Source organism: Balaenoptera musculus, chromosome 3 (genome assembly GCF_009873245.2).
Source record: "Balaenoptera musculus isolate JJ_BM4_2016_0621 chromosome 3, mBalMus1.pri.v3, whole genome shotgun sequence".
NCBI lineage: Eukaryota > Metazoa > Chordata > Mammalia > Artiodactyla > Balaenopteridae > Balaenoptera > Balaenoptera musculus.
Genome location: NC_045787.1, coordinates 24720633 through 24740339, shown reverse-complemented (window position 1 = coordinate 24740339; position 19707 = coordinate 24720633). Strand labels below are relative to the sequence as shown.

Below are 19707 nucleotides of genomic sequence, written 5' to 3'. Positions count from 1 at the left end.
CGTATATCATGAAACAGTGCTTGTTTTTATCCATGTCTGCAACAGAAAAAAATTATGCATCCAAATGGAGCATAATTCTGCCTGTAAGTGTTACATGGTGGGTTCTTCCACACTTGAAAAACTGACTTTCAAGCACAGCGCCTTGTTTGTTAAAAATGCTTTCTCCGTTCCACACAAATCTCTGACAAATCTAAGACCTAAAAAAAAAAAAAAATCCCAGACCATTCAGCTGCATTACCTTGTACCACTTCCATGTAAGCAGTAACCTCCTTATAGCTCATTTTATGTTTTTTTTCACCCCAGATTTTGAGTTTTTTAGGTTTACATCGTTGCTAAAATAATATTTTATGTTGAGCAAGAAGAGTAGAGTTAGTAAAGGTACTTTAAAGTAGTTTTTCAGGAAGACAAAACTAATTGGAAAAACGGGATTCCTCTTTTCCAACTTACAAGTGAATATTTGAATATAAATCAACAAACTTATGGAAGAGACATGTCACAGAAGTGTGCTTACTTGACAGGATTCCGGGCAGCATCTGGATCTTGGGCTGTGACTGAGCCTATTGTCGTATTTATCTGAGCATCTTCTCTTATTTGTAGGATGTAGGCCAGTTTGCTGAAGACAGGGGGCTCGTCTACATCTTCCACCATAATTTTAACTGTGGCTGAATCTTTGAATGGACCCAGGTAGAGAAAGCGGGGTTCAATGTGAGGGTTGGAGGCTTCCACTTTGAGGGTGTACACTTTCTTCTTTTCAAAGTCCAAGAGCTTGCGGGGGGTGCGGGGAGGAAGAAGTGACATATTTAAAGCAGCCAAGACACAGAAAGCCAAGGCATGAGCCATTTTTAGTGCAAATCACGGATAAATGAAAGTGATCATATTGCTTTGAGACATCACTACACAGCGTGATATTGGGTAAAGACATTGGAGTTCAGATACCACACAATCCTGATGGAAGTGTGGGCTGAAATCACACACCAGGGATGCAAGTTATGATGGGCAGGAGAGGGAACCTAGAAGCAGGAGGGAACCTAGGACAGGCCCCCTTTAAAAAAAATCCTTATATTTGACTACAGGGAGCCTCACCAGGGGCAGGTTGGCAAATATGTAGTAGATCCTTCTGTGTCAGATGTTGTCACATTTGGCTTTAATTGAACAGCTAATGAGTGCTTAAAATTTGCCAAGGGACTTCCCTGGCAGTCCAGTGGTTAAGACTGTGCTTCCACAGGGGGTGTGGGTTCGATCCCTGGTCGGGGAACTAAGATCCCACATGCTGCGTGGTACGGCCAAAAATTTTTTTTTTTAATTAAAAAAAATTGCCAATATCTGAGCCCCACCCTGGACCACTAAACCAAAATGTCTGGGGTGGGGATGGCAATCTATACTTTTAAACACCTCCCCTGGTGATTCTACTGAGCAGCCAGGATGGAGAACCACTGGTTTGCAGCATGATTCCTTGTTCTTCATTCAGATAAAATAGATTAAAAATGGGGTTTTTTTGGCATGAGTTGATAAAATAGTCCAAGTGATATCCTGATAAGGGCATCCGGCTAATTACTTGCCAAAGAAAGTAATGATCATTGTTGTCAGAGGTCTTTAGGAGAAGTATCTCTGCTTCTGGAGACATAGTGAACCCAAATGCTTGTTGTTGACTTTCAGTTTTAGATGATAATATGACAAGGCTCACGAGAAACACAATTAATCAAGACGTTAGTGAATGTGATTTAGTCAGCTAGGCAAAATTTCAGTTTGAATCTGATAAGGCACCAAGAAAATTAAAAAGGTTAATGCACACTAATGGGCTTCCTAATTATATTATAGTATAAAACATTGATCTGAATGTCACTTAAACATGTTTTATTGTGTTTCCAGATATTAAGACATGTAATCCAAAGCTTAAGAGGAAAATTTTTCTTCTTATTTACATCTACTTACGCTTATATTTACCAGCAAATACAACAATATGCGACAGGAGAGAGAAAATATTACACCATACATGATAAAAGTGAAATCTTTAAAAAAAGTAACCAAAACTAATATTATTTTTAGCTTTGAAGCACACAGTTTATTGGTTTTTAATTTTTGCCATATTTTAGTATACTGCTCCATGGTACCAAACAATTCTGGGGGTTAAATAGTGAATAAGTACATAGGGGAAAATAGGAATTTAGAAAATAAAAACTTTATTATTGTGTTCCAAAAAGTAGCTAAAGAGCTTGCAGGAAATTTTGTTACTTTATTTTTGTGGTCTTTATATATCCTCTCTAATTCAAACCATCTTTATCACTGCTTGTATTATTCTCTTCCTTCAAAGCATGTAACGGAGTTTGTAGTTATACATGTTTCTTTGTTTATTTGCTTTCTTGTCCATGAGTGCAGTTCCCTGAGAGGAGAGACCATCCTGTTGAATGTACTATTGCACCTCCAGCATCTAGAACAGTGTCTGGAACTGTTTTTAAATTTATTCTTCACTTACATTATTTATTTCATGTATTTTTTGTATATCATTTGTTTATATTGTTTATTTACTTAGGAAGTTTTTAATAAAAATTTACTGAAAGTATGGAATTAATGAATGTATAAGATTATTGAGGACCCCTGAAAGCCAACCAAAGAACTCTCAATGTAATTAGACTAGGTTTTAAAAAGAAAATTAATAGAACAAGACTTGAGAGGAACGTTCATGTGAGATGTAATTGCCCCCAGTTACTTGGGGATCAGAGAAAAGTAAATGCCTTCATTTGTGTGGTATTTTAAAAAATGCATTACCTTTTTGACAGTTATAATCCCTTCCTGGGTTTCCTGATCGGTGATGACATCAAACACGTCCAGCCCCTCTCCCTCTGTAATGCTGTACTCAATGTCAGCATTTTCTCCCAGGTCTGCATCGCTGGCTTTGATCCTGCCAATTGGTGTACCCGGCGGAGACGATTCAGGGGTTTTAAATTGGTATGTACCTATTAATCACCAGACAGAAATAAGTCAAACACAGACTAATTACATTCCATCATACTAAAAACAAAGCCCATTTTCTAGCAGTTCGTTCAGACATTACCATGGATGCAGGCAGATTTGTGCTTTCCTTAAAATAATTAATGGTGCCCTAGGCTCCTTAATGTTTTTACTTTCATGATTGTTAAAAATATTTCTTCTATTTCATGACCTGTCTCGTGGCAAAGGGAAAACACTTTTCTTGTCCTGTAAGTAGGCTTCCAAGTTTATGGTGTGATTGTGAGAAAGTCTGAACTGTGAAAGGAGGGCGCGGAAGGTTGCGAAGACCCCTGTTAGTGTAATCTAGCAGAAAGAATAAAAAAGAATTTAACCTGAACTGTGACTTTAAGCCAATTACTAGGTGTTCTTTAAAAGAGCTCTTTTTGTCATTGCTAATAATAACTGAAGGTGAAAACAAATTACAGCACTTCGAGAATGTATCCAAGTAGAGATTCCTTCACTCCTACATGAAGCTGGTCTAGTTGCAGTTAGGGATATAGATATATACATTGAGAAAAAAGCTCTTAATTTTTTCTAATTTTGACTAATTTCTTCCTTTAAATGTTACTAGTGTTTTTTCTATGCATAGATTTCTCCCATTCTTGTATTTATATTACTAATTAAAAAACTAGACATACACTTTTCTCATGTTGGAAAATTCGTTGAAGGAGAGTACATGTGAGTTTCAATTAGATCTGTCAGGCCAGCATGTGCTTAGGAACAGACAAATGGTAAAAACAAAACTTATTCTATTCTCACCCATTACATTTTGCCAACTATTTACACAAATTGCTTTGGAAAAAAAATTTAGACTATGACACTACTAAAATATAGTCCTTCAACAATATTTAATCCACTAAGTATTGAGCTCATCCTTGGTAAAATGATAAAACATGCCAAGTTTTTTTTTCTAGTGTATTCCACTTCCCTTTTGGGTGCCTCCAGCCCCTTTCTATATTCTCCCGTCCCTTGCGTCGGGACATTACACAGTAATGATCACAGTCTATTTATTCAAGGAGAGAGCACAGAGGGGGAAGGTCCCGTGGTATGGGTAGTCCTTCTGCTATCCTTCCTCAAGACATCCCCATATGGAAAAGGAGGTTTCTGGGAAAAGTGCTGGTGATCCTGATATTTTCATTTCAGGCCTCTGTGGGGGATGTTTTAGGGTTCATAAAACCTTTCTTCTCCCCGTTAAATCAGAAATTAGTTAGCTATTCTGTTTTTGCATTTAACTAACTGTGGTTAAAGTACTTGAAAAAAGTTAACAAGATAAAACTATTTCCTGTTGATCTGTGTGTATCTCCATTATAAAAGAAGCCCTTTGATGATGGCCATTCTGACCGGTGTGAGATGATACCTCATTGTAGTTTTGATTTGCATTTCTCTAATGATTAATGATGTTGAGCATTCTTTCATGTGTTTGTTGGCAGTCTGTATATCTTCTTTGGAGAAATGTCTATTTAGGTCTTCTGCCCATTTTTGGATTGGGTTGTTTGTTTTTTTGTTATTGAGCTGCATGAGCTGCTTGTAAATCTTGGAGATTAATCCTTTGTCAGTTGCTTCATTTGCAAATATTTTCTCCCATTCTGAGGGTTGTCTTTCGGTCTTGTTTATGGTTTCCTTTGCTGTGCAAAGGCTTTTCAGTTTCATTAGGTCCCATTTGTTTATTTTTGTTATTTCCATTTCTCTAGGAGCTGAGTCAGAAAGGATCTTGCTGTGATTTATGTCATAGAGTGTTCTGCCTATGTTTGGAGAGGGTGTGGAGAAAAGGGAACACTCTTACACTGTTGGTGGGAATGCAAATTGATACAGCCACTATGGAGAACAGTATGGAGGTTCCTTAAAAAACTAAAAATAGAATTACCATACGACCCAGCAATCCCACTACTGGGCATATACCCTGAGAAAACCATAATTCAAAAAGAATCATGTACCACAATGTTCATTGCAGCTCTATTTACAATAGCCAGGACATGGAAGCAACCTAAATGTCCATCGACAGATGAATGGATAAAGAAGATGTGGCACATATATACAATGGAATATTACTCAGCCATAAAAAGAAACAAAATGGAGTTATTTGTAGTGAGGTGGATGGAGTTAGAGTCTGTCACACAGAGTGAAGTAAGTCAGAAAGAGAAAAACAAATACAGTATGCTAACACATATATATGGAATCTAAGGAAAAAAAAAAAAAGGTCATGAAGAACCTAGTGGCAAGACTGGAATAAAGACACAGACCTACTAGAGAATGGACTTGAGGATATGGGGAGGGGGAAGGGTAAGATGTGACAAAGAGAGAGAGTGTCATGGACATATATACACTACCAAATGTAAAATAGATAGCTAGAGGGAAGCAGCCGCAAAGCACAGGGAGATCAGCTCTGTGCTGTGTGACCACCTAGAGAGGTGGGAAAGGGAGGGTGGGAGGGAGGGAGATGCAAGAGGGAAGACATATGGGAACATATGCATATGTATAACTGATTCACTTTGTTATAAAGCAGAAACTAACACACCATTGTAAAGCAATTATACTCCAATAAAGATGTTAAAAAAAAAAAAAAAAAAAAGAAGCCCTTATTAGCTGACCAGCTTTACAAAAGGGCCACGCTTGAGTAAGTGGGTTTTCTACTTAATGATGGCAGCTATTTTCTCCTGGAAGACAGGATTCAGGTAGTTTTCTTAGGAAATCATAGTCAGAAAGGAATTTTGATCCTGGAAGAAAAATGACATTAAAACCAGTACCTACTTGAGGTCTCTAAGTGAAAGGGTCAAGTGTACTGCTTGAGACAGAGTGGGCAATTATGAATGTTGGTTTCTCCTTTATCTTCCTTCTTACCTAATCATGAGCATTAAAGATTTTAGAGATGACTTTTGGTATCTCAATTAACCATAATGTAGAAAACTATTTATGATTACAGATGGATTAAGTACATAGTTATTTCCACAGTTGTATTTTTAGAAACAGTAAAATGATAAATCCTCCCCTTGCAAAGCCTCGTGAGGACTTAAGGGAGATTACATGCCTGATTAAATTCACAAAATATAAAGTCAAATTTCTCCTAACAAATAGCAGCATGCTTGTATACATATGTTCTGCACAAGCATATTTATGCCTGTGGTAGTCTTATTAATAAGGAAAAATAAAACAATGATGTTGCTTTTATAATAACAGCCATATCAGACTATCGCTCAGCTAATTACCAATAAATGTTCACATCTACTGAGCATCAGTGTTGTCAACTCATTTTAATAAATGTGCCAGTTCTTACTAAGTTCACTAACTTTGGCAATGAATAATAATAACGGGAAATGAATATCATTCTTAAAGTTACAGTTTTACAAAAGTGCACTGAAGACACTCATTCAATCAAATGTTCCTACTCTGGGGAAACCGGGGAGGGTTGTCATTGACATCCGTCAGCGTGATGTTCACTGTGGTGGTCCCAGACAGTCCCCCCATCTGGCCACCCATATCCTTGGCTTGAATCACCACTTGGTACTGCTCCCTGTTTTCACGATCCATGTTGAGCAAGGCTGTCTTGATGATACCTATGGACATGAAGTTCAGAAATGGAAAGGGATATATTAAAAATACTTTACAAACTCATTTATTTATGCAAACAAACATAGATTGTCACCCACAATATGCATAACACTATGCAGATGTCATGGGTGACCATAAAGATGATCGATTATAGGTAGCCTTTGTACTGAAGGAAATTAAACCCACATAGGGGAGGTAGATACATAGATACATTTAAAAAAAATACACTTATAATGCAAGGAGAATGAAAACAAGTACAAGTCACATCCTGCAATAGTGCAGACTGTAAGTGGTATAAATATTAAGTGTTATAAGATGACACAGCAAAATATAACTTGGCGTGTGGCACAATGCTATACTACTGTAGCTGCTTGATAAAGGACACTAGGTGTATTATGAGGAAATTAATAAAAAGTCATATATACTTGAACTGACTCCTGAGTTTCACATTACCGAATTAACTAATTCCTCATCAAATATACCCACCATAATGAATGTTCTGAGGATCTTCTAAACCATAAAACTGTGGTCTTATAAAAACATAGCATCAGTTCTCTCATAATGATCATCTTGTATGATCCTAGAGAATTTTTTCCCTAAAGCTGACGTGAACTTTAGTTCAACAGGTCCCAGCAGTGACCAACATTCTTCAGTTAGGTAAAAGTTATCTCTATTGTTAGGTAGTTATAAAATAATTAGTTTAAAGAACTTCTAAAAGTTTGTCTAATTTCTATGTAAGGCTTATGCTTAAATTATCAGCATTCTTTCAAAAATCACTGGAGAAGCCTTTATAACCTTCTCAGGTGGCACATTCCAGTGCTTAATGACTAGTGAAGCTGAAAATATCTTTTTTTATTTTTAATAATACCTCAGACAACAGGTAGGAATGAATACCTCAATTTCATTCCTGCAGTGCTGGCTTCAGTGAAAGTGAAGCTGCTTTCTGTTCTCCAAATAATAGTACTTCTCTATTTAAACACAGGAGGTCACCTTAGCCTTTTGTCCTTTAAGTTGAATAATTCTAATTTTTCATCCTCATTGTTTTTAAACTCAACATTTTCTTTTTCCTTGGGATTCTTTCTAAGTTCATTGCACCTCTTACATCGATTTCCAGCTGGATGTAGTAACCTAGAAAGGTTTTGATTTCTACTAACAATAATGGATGCTTAAAAATCGTATAAAAGGAACTCTACTCCTATTATGATAGCAAGAATATGTGTAGAATTTACTATACAATACAAGTGATATTTATTAAAAAACCGTTCATCATAAGATAGTATGCTACTTTGTGGAGATAGTGCAGAAAAATGAGATGTTGAAAAAGGATTCCATTAAGGCAATCCATTTTGTTTTTTAGGGCAGTATCAGTTAGGATAAGCTAGACAACGTGACAACAAAAGTAAAATTTCAGTGGTTTAACAGAACTGAAGTGCTCTGTGCAGGCCAGTAAGAAGCTGTGCTCATGAAAACCCTTAGACATTCAGGGTGGAGACCCACTCGATACTGGTTTCCATCCATGATCACTGTGGCAAGAGGAAGGGAACATGCTGGATTGTGCACCAGGTCTAAAAGTTTTGCTTGGAAATGACTCGCATCACTGCCACATTTTATTGGCCCAAATAAATCACATGGCTACATCTAGCTTCCCAGCAGGGTAGAGAGATGCAATCCTACTAAATAACTAGAAAAAGAAGAATCAGAATATGTGTAAACAGCCCTACTGGCTATCAGAAGGGGTTGGCCTTTTAGCTTCATCTCAAACTGGAAAAGAGAATAAAACAATGTATAATTTTTCTGAATCTCCTCTGAATAAACATGGTGGATGAAAGATCCATTGTCCGATTTCTTGATTAAAATGATCTGGATGTCATATTTACAGATGTATCACTGGTGTTTGGGAGATGAATCTAAGAAAATTCAATCACACTGATTGTTTTTATTAAAAAATATGCTAGCTCAGTTGAGCATGTCAATTAAAATTACAGATTGTAAAAAGAAGATCCAAAAGGAATTCTAACCTGTTTCTGATTCAACTGAAAAGTAGGGCTGCCCCTGTAGGATGCTATAGACAATTTTGGCACTGTTTCCGTACGTTGGATCATCAGCATCAGTTGCACTGACTTGGGCAACAAATGTGCCTGTAATGACAGAAACATGGATTGAAAATAAATGAAGGGTTAATGACGGATCCTTGATACCCACACATAAGGAAAAAGCACAATCTTACTTCTATACAAAACTATCATGGCAAGGGAGTGAAGAACTACAGTGGGATGCTAGGCTAAAAAGGCTTGGATTTCTCACTCTGAAGGAATGTGATCAAAATTAAAGGGAAGCACGGGAATGATCATGACTTTGGGTGTAACTGATTCCAACCCATCTCCAAGGGTGAGATTTGATTGGATTCTTGCTATGGCAATTCTTTCAAGTTATCTAGGCCTAAATCTATTGGCATCTTGCACTATTTTTTCCACAAGGATTAGTGTAGGTATTGTTTAATCAGGGGACCATTCGTGATTTTGCTGGAAATTTGCTGTGTCATAGGTGCTTTTACTCCTGGACTATAATGTGCTGATGTGGAGCCTGCAAATGCAGTCGCTATTTTGTGATCTTAGCAATGCCAGCCTGAGGACAAAGCTGAACAGGACAGAAAATTACAGAGAAATATCTAGAGCTCAAATCAAACTATGTTCAAAGTCCACTTGACTTTTGGACTTAAGTAATGTGACCAATAAATACTTCCATTGTTTAAAGTAATTTGAATTGTGTTTTCTGTTACTTACAAATAAAAGCATCCTAAGTGATAAATCTATCTGATATTCTCAGAGGTTGAAAGACCTTGAACCTTATGAGAAGTAGTTTTGGATTAAATAAAGAATTACTTGGAATAGCAGAGGATACACATCCAGAATTTATAATCGCAAAAGATGATTATAATTAAATGTACAAAGAAGGCTATGTTGTTTTAGATTGGCATTCTTATTTTAGAGACCACAGTTAATAATAACTTTCAAAGTATCCCTAACCCCCAAGAAATTCCATGCAAATTTTTATGTGTATGCCTACATGTATATTATAATGAGGAGAAGTTCCATGGACTTTATCTGATTCTCAAAGGGGTTTGTGACTTCCCAAAAGGGTAAGACCCTCTGATTAAGATCATTTTATGGCTGACTTTTGGTATTCATATTAGACAAAGAGTAAGCATACTGCTAGAATTCTCCTGTCCATGAACAGGGCAGGGAAGTCACATTTAGAGAATATTAGAATTTTTACATTGCTTTTGTAATATCTAACCAGTTCCATTTATTGAACAAATATACTGTACTGTGTTAGGGTTGGATGCTCTGGATGTAGCATGTTGATGCATGAGATAGAGCACCCGTCCTTGTAATTTGACAAGGTATGTAGGGAAAATGAGAGCATATGATTTTAAAGCGAGGAGTAGTAGAAGTCAACAAACACCTATGTTCTTATTTGACATCAATACAAAATTTGATTGCTTTTAGAATATGGTTATCTGAATATTTTGAGTGCCTATTAGTTGCCAGATGTGGTGCTGGGGGCTCTGCACTTGTTTTCTCCTTTCATTCTTATGATAAGGATTAGGAGTTGATGTTTATTATTTCTTTTTTATAGATATGGAACTGGAGGATCAGAGACATCAAGTCATTTATTTACCTAAGGCCACATTGCTGCTTATTAGTAGGGATAGTTTCAAACTTAGGTCTGTTTGACACCAAAGTCCATTTTTACTACCTTGTTATTGTCCCACTACCTTTATGTAATTCCTTTGGGATGCCTTTACTATCACAATAATGACATGTTAATTTATGATAATGATGAATGTCAACATAACTGTGCCTGTGTGCAGATTGGAAAAAGTCTTCTCTTCCTCAAGATGTGTTACTGTCAGCTACCCTCAAATATTTATAAAACATATTTAATTCTATAATGGCTTCAAGAATATGCTGCCCCTTATATAGTGCAGTTACACTTTGCACATCTGGTTAGAGTTGCCCTGCATGGGGACCAGGTTGTCCCTAATTAATTCTTCCTGCCCTTTACCACGTAGAGGAAAAATATTTTTCCTAACAAATCTTCCTCTTAAAATAATTCTAATCCTCTTCTTAATTTTGGTGATGATTTGTGATTTTTCTAACAAAAAGTGACTTCAAGTAATGAGATGAGTAACTTCTTCATGGGAAAAATTGAGATGTTTTATAATCATTTCTGTAGATTATGTATTTTCCACGTCTTAGAATTGTGAACTGAAATGTCTCTGATATCTGACTCTCAGAATTATGGAAATGTTTTTTATTATGCAATTTAGCCCTTTTGAACTTGACACTGAATATAACTTAAAATAACCCTTTACACAATAGTTGAACATTTGTCATTGTCTCCCTTGAAGTGTTTTAATGTGTCTGACAGTGATGTCAGTAGGATTTTTTTCTTAATTTAAATTCTATTTACCTTTTCCCAATCTAAGCAAATTAAATGCACACGTATTAACTTTAAAATTGGCAGTAGAATTGTGCACAAAATATTAATTTACCATATTAATGTCATGAAAGTCTCAATTTCTACCACTTAGTAAAGAACATATCCTCTAGACATCGTCTGCATATTGTTTATGGATTTTTAAAAAAGTTTTCTTTGAGTCTCTTTCTCAAATATAATTACTCTTTAGTCTGGACTGTAAATTCAGGGCTTTTGTTTTCCATTGGGGAGATCCTTACCTGAAGCCTAATACCACTATGGGCTAAGAGAAATAGAGAGGGCTGCTGCCTTTCAGTCCAAGAAATAAAGTGGGCATTTTGAGTGGGAGAGGAATTAGATGAAATGGTCTCTCCTCCCTCCCCCTCTCACGCTGCCACTTTTCAGACCCTAATCACTAGAGGAAATGCTGTTTTCTTAAAAATAATAAGACTAGAGTAATATTAGGAGACACCGATGCACTTACAAAAAGGACATAAATGGACTGTTTGAAACACAATGCTTCTAGAATTTAGCAGCTAAGTTCATTCAATTCAGCAAATTTCACTCATAGGACTTGTTATTCAGTTGATATACTAGAGGAAATGGTTGAATCACATCTCACTCACCGACATCAGACATTTCGGGAACAGTGGCTGTGTAAACCTCCTTGGTGAATATTGGTTCGTTGTCATTGATGTCATGGATCTTGATGATGAATTCAGACTCGGGCTCCACGGGTCTCCCTGTTTTTCTGTTTATGGCCTGAGCTCGAAGGATGTAAACAGGTTTTTCTTCCCTGTCCAGCCTCTTGGTGGCCTGTATATCCCCTGTGTTTTCATTGATAATGAAGAGATCTCCTGCTCCATCTCCTGAAAGGATATATTTAAGTGATCCATCTCCTCTATCCTGGTCTGAATGTAACTAGTGTAGAAAAAAAAATTAAAGAAAGTAAAAGTCAAGCATGTGATCCTAAACTGTTTGTCTTTATGATGCAATGCTGTTAACTTTCATTCAAGTCTTTCTAAGGGTTGCAGATTTTTTCTTTCACTATTTACTTAAATCCTCAGTAGTAAATGCCATTCGTTAATGAACATGTTTCCTTATGATCACAGAGATTTCCAGAAGTGGAACAGAGCTTGGATAAAATTTAGTAATCCTGATTTTGAAGAATGGAAAACTAAAGGCCAGAGCAATAGTAAGATGCCCAAGGACATATAGGCCTGGCTGGAACGAAACTATTTTCACTACAGCTTTCAGATCTATTAATACACTCTCCCCCTCACTTTTATGTACACAGATACACTAGACAAGCAATATACTACTGAGAAAAGGATTTTGGTTTTTGAATCAGAGTGTACATTTTGCCTCTACACTTTGCTATCTTGGTGAATTTAGGGAAGCTAGTCAATCTTCTTGATTCTAATATGATGGAGATTATAGTCAATTTTCTAGGAAGATGTGAAATTTATTTAATGAAATTCAACTCAAAGTGTTTGAGAAACATCTTAAGTGCTGCCAGGGACAATGCCTTGAAACCATCCTGACTAGGTAATTTACAAGGTAAATTGGAATAAGATAAATTTACAAGATAAATTGGAAAAGAATATTTAACACACATTTTAGCTTAATATGGGAAAGGACCTTCTAAAAGATTAGATTGAATAGCCTGCCTTATGAAGCAGTGGGTTCTCTGTTCCTGAAGGTCATCAAGCAGAGGCTCTGATAAGATTAACAGCCAGTGAAATGGATCTGGGTAAAGGGTTTCGGTAATGAACATGAAGATACCACTGAAGTGAAGAGGGCGATCCTAACTTGGAAAAGTAGCCCATGGGTTACTTATCCTGAACTTTATATCCACTCTGTTGACTTCCCTATTGTTTCTTTAGTTCCCTTTTCCCCACCTCAGCAAAAGTTTAGGCAGTATCTTATAGGTCTTCCGATAACCTAACCCTATTCACAATTTTTTTCAAAAAGTGCTTTTTACCAACAGAACTGTTTTCAGATCTCAGTTGTAAGTATCAGCTACATACAGACAAGTTAGCTTTAATGGCTAGTAGGACCCCGTGGGGCCCTCCTGGGTACAAAAGCCCCTCTGTGCTTCCTGTTTCTTGTTTGTAGAGAAAGGCTTTAGTCTCCTAGGTCTTTCCTGAGTTCCAAAGAGCAGACTCAAGCAGTTACTAATTAGGTAAGTGAGGGAATGCAGAAACAAAGGAAAAGCAAATAGTTCAGTGATAAAACAGAGTCCTAGTTCCTCCTGAAGAGATATACACAACAATCTGACATATATTTTTGAGTTCTGCAGAAACTAAGCTCCCCCACACAAGGTAGAGGATGGTGATTACATGTTACCACAAGCATGCAGACCCCAGATTCAGAAGGTTGATGATTATGATTCCTGAAACATCACCCTGTTACCTCACCACCAACCAGTCAGAAGAAGGTCCATGAGCTGCAATCCTCATGCCAAATGTTGCCTTAAAAAACCCTTTCCTGAAAGCCATTGGGGAGTTTGGGTCTTTTGAGCATGAGCTGCCCATTCTCCTTGCTTGGTGCCTGCAATAAGCACTGTACTTTCCTTCATTACAACCTGGTGTCAGTAGATTGGCTTTGCTGTGCAGCAGGTGAGCAGACCCAAGTTCTGTTTGGCAACAATCTCTACCTTATTTCAACTCTGTCTAAGTGGAGTATAGGCTATGTTACAACAGTAATGGCAACAACAGCAGCAGGTAAATCATCTCTGTGTTCCCTTGACTGATACTGCATGGAATGTTCAGAGTAATGTCTACAAACACATTTGAAAATAGAATCTCAGGGGAAAAAGGGACTTAAAAAATATGTAACCCAGCCTTTCTAAAAGTATGTCCGATGGAATATCATTCACACAAAATGCTGAGGAAAAAGGGTTCTATGGCCCAATAATTTGGGGAAATACTTCATATTCTGCCTCTTTCTTAGAGTCACCCAGTGCCCATTAACTTAGGAAAGGCTGTGAGTACCTATAGTCCAAAACTGTACTAACATCATTTAATCTAGCTTTCCTGAACTTTCTTATGTAATGAATCCTTTTTGGGTGTGATCCGTATTGATATTCTCCAAAACAGTTTTCCAAGAAACTCATTTTGGGAAACATGAGCTAATTGAATCCATCACTGCAAGAGTCAAGAAAACTGAGGCTCCTATATGTAGTGTTTCCCAAATCACACAGCTCATGTGAGAGTCAGATTAAAACTTGAGTGCAAGAAGAGGCTTATAGATTATTCCGTGCAACCTTCTCATTTTGAGAGATACACTGTGTCTAACGCCACACAGCTACCACTAGTTAATAGCAGAGTTTGAGGAAGAGAATATTATTTATACAATTAGTGGCCTTGAAAGCAATTTGACAGAAATCATGCAAGATAAATGCGAACGGGGAGGAAATTGCTTAGAAGTGAGACAAACGCAATAAGAAATGTAAAACAAGAGCACTCCATGATTTGTGTAATGTGATATGCTAAGAAAATGTTGAAACCCTGATTACACAGAAAGAGTCACTGGGGAAAGTTTTAACTCTCCATCGTCAAATTCTAATGACTGAAGAGAGCTCTTAAAAAGCTATTTCATTAACTCATGAGTAATGAAACCAATGTCACTGCCCATTGGATCTGACTCTAGGGCAGCCATGGTCAGCAGCCTGGCACAGTGCAGGGGGCACCACACCAGGAGTCCCAAGTGTGGGCCTTGCTCATTCTTTCTCTCTCAATAGGACAGTCAATTAACTTCCAAGCCCTGGGATCCTTATCAGAAAATGAGGATAATTGAGCTACAGGACAAGGCTGTAGTGAAGCACTAAGAGACTATATACAAATACTATATACAAATACTATGAGACTATATACAAATACTATTTTAATTCCTACATAAACATGCGAAAAAAGCATGTGCTTTGTAAATTATAAAGTGTCTTCCAAATTTAAGATATTGTTGCTATTATTAGCTCTTAGTTCACAATAAACAGGTTTTTGCTTTTGACTTTGAGAACTTTGTTCTGAGGACTTTGAAAACCCAATTTTACAAACACATGGTATCTCTAAGGTAACATCTGTTATCAAAAGCCAGTATTCTTCTATCAGGTGGCCATTGCTATCTTTCCACATGATTTATTATATTCTGCATTCCACTAGATTATAGACTCCCCTCAGCTGGTGCTTTCATCACTTTCAATATGTAGTTGTTGCACAATTAGTAGGTGAATACCACATTGGGTCACAAGATTTATTCAGGTAAAAGTACTCAGAAACTTATTTTTAGCTGTCAGGAGAGACTATTTCGATGACTTATATAACAAACACCAAGACAATATAAAAGGGCAGTGGAGATGCTAACTAAGAGCGTGAACAGGGATTGCTCTGCAGATCCCAATTCTGATTTATCACTATTTAAAAACTAGTGGGAAAATGCATCTCTTCACTCAGGCATTGTATAATAATAAAACAATTTAACCTCATCCCCCTCCCAGTGCAGTGTCTGCATCTGATGGAGCGCACAGAATAGAAACCTCTAGAAGCCTTTGTGTGCTCTTTACCCCCTCTGCTCCCCTTCCACTGAACTCCCCTGAGGCCAGTTCTTTTTTCTCTTCTTGGGGAAAAGAGGAAACATAAGACATCAGTGCAAGTGAAAGCGGTGGTGACAAGCAGACATTAGGGGTTTATTGAGCTCTTAGATTTTAATTGGATTTTTTTCTTTTGTGATGTCATTCATCATGGCCACTGTAAAAGGCAGAAGTTAAACAACAACAAATAAAAGGTTGTAGGCTGCCCGAGGCATGTTTTTACTAATTTCAGTTTAATGTGGCTGTTGCATTAAGTTTAATCATCTGGTTCACTTTTAACGATTCACCATCAAGTAAAAATTATCCACTTCCCTCGGAAAGTCACATTTCATCTGGGGCTCGTAGGACTTTTTACTACTGTACCTGGAGCATTTTGTTGCAGAAGGAGCTCTTGGTCTTTGCTTGTTTTTCTGTTGACTTTTATCATTATTTTTTTAAGTGTAGCATCTTGACAAATAAATACAGGGATCTGGGGTTGTAGATATGGCCCCATTGCAAGCATCACCAAAGCAGTGCCAGTATCTTTGTACCTGCTACATATGCCACCTCCCAACTTGATTTTGTCTCTAATTCAAAGGTATAACACTAACTGTACAGATTTTTAGTGGTTTATGGAGCTAGTTAATGCTGCCCCATTTCCCCCATTCCCTATGTGTCACTGAGTCACTTGTCTTAAGTCAGTAACCAAACTGAATCTTCTAAGCATATGCATCGTTGAGACAAGAAAGCATAGTTTAAACAGAACGTTACCTACATGGCACATCTGGAAGTACCTACAACAGCCTGAAAGGGGCTTAGGGAAGGAATTATGTGATTTTTTTGCTGAAATAAAAAAATGGATTATGACTAATATGCTCATAGAGTGTAATGTGGCCCTTTAAGAAATGTAATGATTGCTAATCTGAGATGTTATAAGAATCAGAGAACAGCTGTGGTGAAAAGATGTTGTCTGATTGGGATTGAAGTGTAGAAACTGGAGGGATTGAAGTGTAGAAACTGGAGTTACAGCAGAGAGAACACCTTTGTGCTAAATAGATTGAATATTATTTTAAACTGGGAAAATAAATTTACAATCAACTTAGGACAAATTGAAGCTTAACTGAATTCAATAGGTATATGTATAAATGAGTGTGTATATACATACATCTCTCTACATAATGCATGTATACATATTGCTAATAAATATGCTTAATGTTGTAAAAATCGTGAAGAGCTTGTTAGGTAGAGTTTATGTCAGGAAGAAATTTCTTGAAGTACATGGCAGGGATTAGGAGTAGATTCTGTTTCAGAGATCATAGGGGTAGGTAAATAAAAATATCTTTTAATAAAATTTTATATTACATATTTTAATATGCTGTATTTAGATATTAATGATTATTATGAGTTAACTAATTTATATCTAATTTATATTTATATTTAATTTATTTTTTTTTACAAGTTAAAATGCTGATGGCAGCATATTTTTGTGGCAGGTTGTTGGAACTAGACATGCAAATTCTCAGGCCCCATCTACCTCCAGAATCAGAAACTCAAAGGGTGTTGCCCAGCAATCTGTGTTTTAAGAAGCCCTCCAGGTGATTCTGATGAGAGCTCAAGTTTGAGAATCACTGCCTTAACTAGTACAATCATAATGCATGCATGGTCTTGGGCAAGGGAAAGAAATGGGTATGTAGTAGTCGGGTAACCTTGGGGAACTTAGTTAGTTTCTCCAAGTCTTATTTCCCTCATCTACATAAGAATAATACCAATACTTAGTTTACAGGTAGGTTGCTCTGAAAATTAATAAAACAATGTATGTAAAATGCTTAACGGAAGGCCTAGCTCAGAGATATGCATCAATAAATTATTCTTACATCACAAACAGGAAGTATTCAGAAGGTGGATTTTGAAGGTGGAAACATTTGGGTCTGAATTCTGACTTTCCTATTAATCAACTAAATTAAGTTATCATAGTTTTCATAGGTCATCTTTAAGACAAAACTCAATTAACTTTGCCAGATATTCCTCTTCTATTTGTCCATTAAATGTGGATATTCCTTAGGCCTATGTCTTAGGTCCTTGTCTTTCCTCATTTCACATACTCTCTCCAAATGAGATTATCTATTTTCATGGATTAAACTATTATCTCCGTGCCATTAATGTCCAAATCTCTATATAACCTCAGGACAGACATTTTCACGAGATACAGAGTCAAGGATACAGTGATTCCCAGGCAAGTCTCTTGGACAACTCACACTCAGTACTTCCCAGTTGACCTCATTACCTTCTCTCCCAAACCATTCTTCCTCTTGTATGTCCCATCTCTGTAAGGACCACCAGAGAGCCACCCTAGAACCTTCCTTCTGCCTCCATCTCCAAATTCATTAGGCCCCTAACTCCTGCCAATTCTACCTCTTACCTATATCTTGACTCACCGCCTACTTGTCTCCATTCCCAGTGGTGCCACCCTGGTCCAATTCACCACCATTTCTCTTTGACCTATTGCAATGAGGCTCTCTGAACACACACTCAGTCTTGCTTCCTTTCCATCTATTTTCCTTTCTGTGACTAGATGAACTTAAAAAACACCATCAACAACTTTCAAGATACCACTCTTTTCTAACTGAATCCTTCAGTGTTTTCTCTTTACTCTTGGGATAAGGCCCCCAGCCCCACTCAGCATGGCCTCCAAAGTCCACCACAGTCTCTGCCCCTCTCTTTAGCTTCATCAGCCATCATTCTCTCCTTGACATTATTTGTTCTAGTGTACTGTACATATTGCAGTTTGTGAAGATACATTAGACTCTTTCATATCTAGGCCTCCTTGCATGTGGTCCCCTTGGTGTAAAGTCCTTTTGAACACCTTCACCTGGTTAATCCAATTCATACATCAGGTCTTTGTAATCTTGATTTCCTCAGGGAAGTTCTCCCTGAGCTGCTAGTCTAAGTTATAGCCTCCTGTTCTACACTCCCAATTTCTTCCCCAGTTAGCCATCAGCACATTCTCAATTTTTTTTTTTTTTTTTTGAGAATTTCACAGCTGTTTTCATGTTCCAGTCAGCAAACAGCTAGATTGCAAATTTCATGATAAAAAAAGCATCAAGCCTGTCTGGTTCACTTCCGCATTCTCAGCACCCAACATATTGGCACATTATGGATATTCGATAATTAATGATTGCAAAGAAAGAATGCATGAATGTTATAAAGATAAAATTGGATAAAATATCAATAATCAATGAAGGTTTCTGGAACATAGAAGGTAATCAATAAATCTTAGTGTCCTCCACCCCCTTTCTCACTTGATTTTAGGATAATTCTATGTATCAAGAATACATGTTCCTGAAGTTGCCAGATAATTTAGCAATTACGACCAAACAAACACTAAGCACATTGTCTAATCTGAGCAGTCAGAGAGGAATTCAAGTTATCACCTCAGATATAAAAAATTTTCTTTAATAACCAATTAAACCTCAATAATAAAGCCAACCTGTATTGGATTTGTTGAAAAGAGCAGATGTTATAAGTACCTTGACCATTATAAGTGCTGGGACAGAAGTCATCTGTTAAGGGTGAAGAAGTTTCAAGAATGAAGCTGATGGAAAATGAATGGAAAATTCTCCATTTCACAGAAACATTGTTCTATTAAAATATAGTTTAACTGTCAACCAAGACCATTTAAAAACACTTATTGGCCTGAAGAGCTGCATAAGGCAATGAATAAAAAACACCTAATACCTGCCTTCTATACCTTTGCAAATTAGGCTTGGAAATACTTACCCATACATAAAAGAAAGAAAATAAAAGCAGAAATTAGACACTTTGGTATTCTTATTAAGTATTAGTTAGGAATAACAAGGTAAAGGAAACGCTAGAGAACAATACAGAGGGAACCTGTGAGTTGGAAAAGGTGGAGTCAGGGGACATGTTAGCTCTTTGGTGGTTTAGGAAGACTTCTTGGAAAAGGTTGGATCACCGAGGGGAGAAAAATGGCTTGGCACCAGCATGAGCACGTGGCATGGTTTCAAGGCTCTGTGTGGGAGAAAATCAGAGGAGGCCTTGAGTATGTGCCTGGAGTAATAAAAGCAATAAAGTCAGCTAAAATAGAAGCGTCCTTCCCTTGA

At 37.1% G+C, this 19707-nt stretch overlaps 1 protein-coding gene across 2 annotated transcripts in view; it reads right to left on the bottom strand.

Moving 5' to 3' along the window:
• CDH6 (cadherin 6) overlaps nt 1–19707 on the bottom strand; it is a 129959-nt gene that overhangs the window by 18589 nt on the left and 91663 nt on the right. For both annotated transcript variants that reach the window (XM_036848580.1, XM_036848579.1), the window contains exons 3-7: nt 11643–11937; nt 8553–8672; nt 6372–6539; nt 2767–2954; nt 512–765 (exon numbers count right to left, since the gene is read on the bottom strand). In XM_036848580.1, the coding sequence (XP_036704475.1) occupies nt 512–765; nt 2767–2954; nt 6372–6539; nt 8553–8672; nt 11643–11937 (1025 nt within the window). The remainder of the gene's footprint in view (nt 1–511; nt 766–2766; nt 2955–6371; nt 6540–8552; nt 8673–11642; nt 11938–19707) is intronic.